The sequence below is a fragment of the Muscardinus avellanarius genome (genome assembly GCF_963383645.1).
Source record: "Muscardinus avellanarius genome assembly, chromosome: 10".
Classification (NCBI taxonomy): domain Eukaryota; kingdom Metazoa; phylum Chordata; class Mammalia; order Rodentia; family Gliridae; genus Muscardinus; species Muscardinus avellanarius.
The window spans coordinates 61,820,402-61,824,476 of record NC_137796.1 but is presented as its reverse complement, the minus strand read 5'-3'; the positions used below and the strand labels follow the sequence as shown (position 1 = coordinate 61,824,476).

The 4,075-nt window shown below is 52.8% G+C and overlaps 1 protein-coding gene across 1 annotated transcript; it reads left to right on the top strand.

Moving 5' to 3' along the window:
- Nucleotides 1–2,221: 2,221 nt before the first annotated feature.
- NUP62 (nucleoporin 62) lies at nt 2,222–3,778 on the top strand (the record flags this gene model as incomplete). Its single annotated transcript, XM_080702966.1, has 1 exon — nt 2,222–3,778. The coding sequence occupies one exon, from the start codon at nt 2,222–2,224 to the stop codon at nt 3,776–3,778; it is 1,557 nt and encodes a 518-aa protein (XP_080559092.1).
- Between the last annotated feature and the right edge of the window lie 297 nt (nt 3,779–4,075).

Genomic DNA, 4,075 nt, shown 5'->3' with positions numbered 1-4,075 from the left:
TTGGCCACAACTGAAATCACACTGGACTGAGAAGTTTGCCTTTTGCTGCAGTCTATTTTCATCTCCTATGCTTGCATGTACACTTCTGTAATCCCAGAACTTGGGAGGCTGAGACAGGAGGGTCTCAAATTCAAAGTTTAAGGGTTGAGGGATGTAGCTCAGACGTAGATGCTTTTGGCTTCAATCCCCAGTACCAAAAAAAAAAAGTGGTGAGTCAGTGTCTATTTCAGTGCTTTTTACCAGGCCCACCTCCTAATGGTCCACCAGTGCCTCTGCCCAGTGTCCCTCTTTCCTCACTATGTAGCTTTCAACTTTTTAGCTGATTTGGCACTATTTGGAATTTTTCAGACAGGAATTATGAAATCAAGTCTGTTTGTGTTGTTGTTGGAGGGTTTTTTTTGTTGTTTTTGTTTTGTTTGTTTGTTTGTTTTCGGGTCTGGGATGGAACCCAAGAGGCATTTGACCTCCGAGCTACATACAACCCCTGCCCAATTTTTTATTCTTTATTTTGTTATTTATTTTTTTTTTTTTGGTGGTACTGGGGTTCCTGGAAGCCCTTCTACCTCCGGGCTACACTCCCAGACCTGTTTTTACATTTTTTATTTGGAAACAGGGTCTCTTAAGCCAGCGCACGCGCCTGGCTTCGAACCTGCGAGATCCTCCTGTCTCTGCCTCCCAAGCGTGGGGATTACAAGCGTGCGCCACCACGCCCGGCCTTATTCTTTATTTTGAAACAGGGTCTCACTGAGTTGCGAAGGGCCTAAGTAGCTGAGGCTGTCCATGAACCGCGATTCTCTGGTCTCAGCCTCCCAGATGCAGGGATTACAAGCGTGCGCCACCACGTCTGGCTTCAAGTCAGTTTAAAGTGAACAGAGCTGGGCATGGTGGTGCACACTTGTAATCCCAGCATTTGGGAGGCTGAGACCGGAGGATCGCGGTTCAAGGACAGCCTCAGCTACTTAGTGAGGTCCTCTGCAACTCAGTGAAACCCGGTTTCAAAATAAAGAATAAAAAAATAGGGCAGCGGGTGTAGCTCGGAGGTAGAATGCCCCTGGGTTCCAGACCCGCAAAAAATATATATAATAAATAAATAAATAAAGTGAACAGAGATATGTGGGTCTTTGGAGCTTCTGCAGTATTGTTTTTGTTTTAGATTTTTGAAACCAGGCCTTGCTCGGTTGCCGAGGCTGGCCTCAAACCTGCAATGTTCCTGTCTCCACCTCCCAAGTTACTGAGATTGCAGGCATGTGCCACCATGCCTGGCCCTCCCCCCCCCCCCATATTTCTATCTCTAGTTGCAGCTCATTGCCTCTCACTATAGATGGCCCAAGGGAAGGTCCAAGTACATACCCTCTCTAGTTACACCTGCAGATGAAAGAAGCTGTTCCCTCTCTGTCTGGAGGGAAAACCCCAGGAGAGGACTCTTGATTGGATGGCCCAGGTCTCAATTTATCTTTGAGTTTGTTGCCACAGCCAGGGACATTTAGTGGCCCTTACTTAGCACTTGGGTCTCACACCCACCCGAGTTTGGCAGGCTTAGGCTCCCGCGTGCCCTTGGTCTTCCAGAGTGGTAAGGAGTGTGCATGGATGCAGCCACAGCCCTGTCATGCAGCCCAGGTTGGTTTCTAGGCTCATCTCTCACTCTGCAAAGTCCAGAGCGGCACTCAGAGCACAGAGCGGCACTCAGAGCAGAATGAGCCAATGAGCTGTCAAACGTGCTCTTGGCAACCAACAGAGGAATTTCACTGGGTCCCACCTGGGAGCAGGTCCCGTGGATGTTATTTCATGTGTTTCTAATCCCACTCGTGGGAAGTGCCTCCACTCAGGCAGCCTCCTCGGGCTGAGCTGTGTTCAGGGTCTGTCTCTCGCCTTCTCTCTGGCAGTGAGAGGCCCCCACTGTGCTGCATGTGGCCCAAGCACACCCAGCCCCTAGAACCTGGCCCTGGCCACGGACCTGTGCATCTGGATCTTTCTTTGCTAGTTTAGCAGAGCCTAGTTTAGGTTATACAGGAGGAAGAAAAGGGGCTGCTGCCTGTTCTAATTATGTAGTCCTGCCACTCTCCAGACTGGAGCGTGCTCCAACATGCCACTGATGTTGCCTTTCCAAAACTGCCATCTGATCATGTCACTTCCTCTGCTTTAAAAATCTTCCCCAAGGTTGCAGGCGCTGTCGGATTTGCTTTGGGAGCCGGAGTAGCTGCTGCCACCAGAGTCTGGAGCCATGAGCGGGTTTAATTTTGGAGGCACTGGGGCTCCTACAGGCGGGTTCACCTTTGGCACTGCAAAGACGGTAACAACCACGCCTGCGACAGGGTTTTCTTTCTCTACTTCGGGCACTGGAGGGTTTAACTTTGGGACTCCTTCCCAACCAGCTACAACTGCCCCCTCAACTGGCCTATTCTCCCTCACAACCCAAGCTCCAGCCACACAGACCCCAGGATTCAATTTTGGAACAACAACTCCTGCCTCTGGAGGAGCTGGCTTTTCCTTAGGGATCAGCGCTCCAAAACTAAACTTGAGCAGCACAGCTGCCACCCCGGCCACAGTGAACCCCACTGGCTTTGGGCTCGGCAGCAGCACCCTCACCAATGCCATATCAAGTGCCGTCACCTCCAGCCAAGGAACAGCTCCCACTGGCTTTGTGTTTGGTTCCTCTACTACCTCTGCAGCCCCGACCACCACATCTGGAGGGTTCTCCTTCACTGGTGGGAGCACATCCCAGGCTGGGACCTCTGGTTTCACTCTTGGCTCTGTGAGCAGTACAGCCCAGCCCACAGCACTTTCTGGGTTGCCCTTCACTCCAGCTACCCCAGCAACCACTGGATCGGGGGCCACGCAGCCAGCCGCTCCCACACCCACTGCTGCCACCACCAGTGCGGGGTCCACCCTCTTTGCTTCAATAGCAGCTGCTCCCACCTCATCCACCACCACAGGGCTCTCCCTCTGTGCCCCAGCAACCACCACTGGAGCTGCTGGGGCTGGGACACTGGGCTTCAGCCTGAAGCCCCCTGGAACAGCCTCTGGTACCTCCACAACAACATCCACCACCACCACTACCACCACCTCCAACACTGGCTTTGCCTTGAGTTTAAAACCACTGGTGCCAGCCGGGATCCCCAGCAACTCAGCAGCTGCTGTGACTGCTCCACCTGGCCCCAGCACAGCTGCCGGAGCAGCTGCTTCTCCTGTGATGACCTATGCGCAGCTGGAGAGCCTGATCAACAAGTGGAGCCTGGAGCTGGAGGACCAGGAGCGGCACTTCCTCCAGCAGGCCACCCAGGTCAATGCCTGGGACCGTACGCTGATTGAGAATGGGGAGAAGATCACCAGCCTGCATCGTGAGGTCGAGAAAGTGAAGCTGGACCAGAAGAGGCTGGACCAGGAGCTTGACTTCATCCTGTCCCAGCAGAAGGAGCTGGAAGACCTGTTGAGCCCGCTAGAGGAATCGGTCAAGGAGCAGAGTGGGACCATCTACCTGCAGCATGCCGATGAGGAGCGCGAGAAAACCTACAAGCTGGCTGAGAACATTGATGCGCAGCTGAAGCGCATGGCTCAGGACCTCAAGGACATCATCGAGCACCTGAACACGTCTGGAGGCCCTGCTGACACCAGCGACCCACTGCAGCAGATCTGCAAGATCCTGAACGCGCACATGGACTCTCTGCAGTGGATTGACCAGAATTCAGCTCTGCTGCAGAGGAAGGTGGAGGAAGTGACCAAGGTGTGCGAGGGACGTCGCAAGGAGCAAGAGCGCAGCTTCAGGATCACTTTTGACTGAGTATAGGCCTCTTCAGGACCATGGATTCCAGGGGCAGGGGGTGGGGGGTGCCATGCTGTCTAATTTGGGATTGCATTCTTTCTTTCATAAGACTGTGCTGTTAAGAGAATTGTTCTGTAGTCTGACTTTTCCCCATTAGCCAATAGAAAGTATTCTGAGTCTTTGGGTTCAGGAAGCAACCAGTAGGAAGAGTCTGTTTTATCTGTGTATCTTTGGCCCCTTCTCACCTACAACCACCCACCTCATACTTCTTGCCTCTAACCAAGTGATGGAGAAGTGCTGGTTCACCTAAAAAGG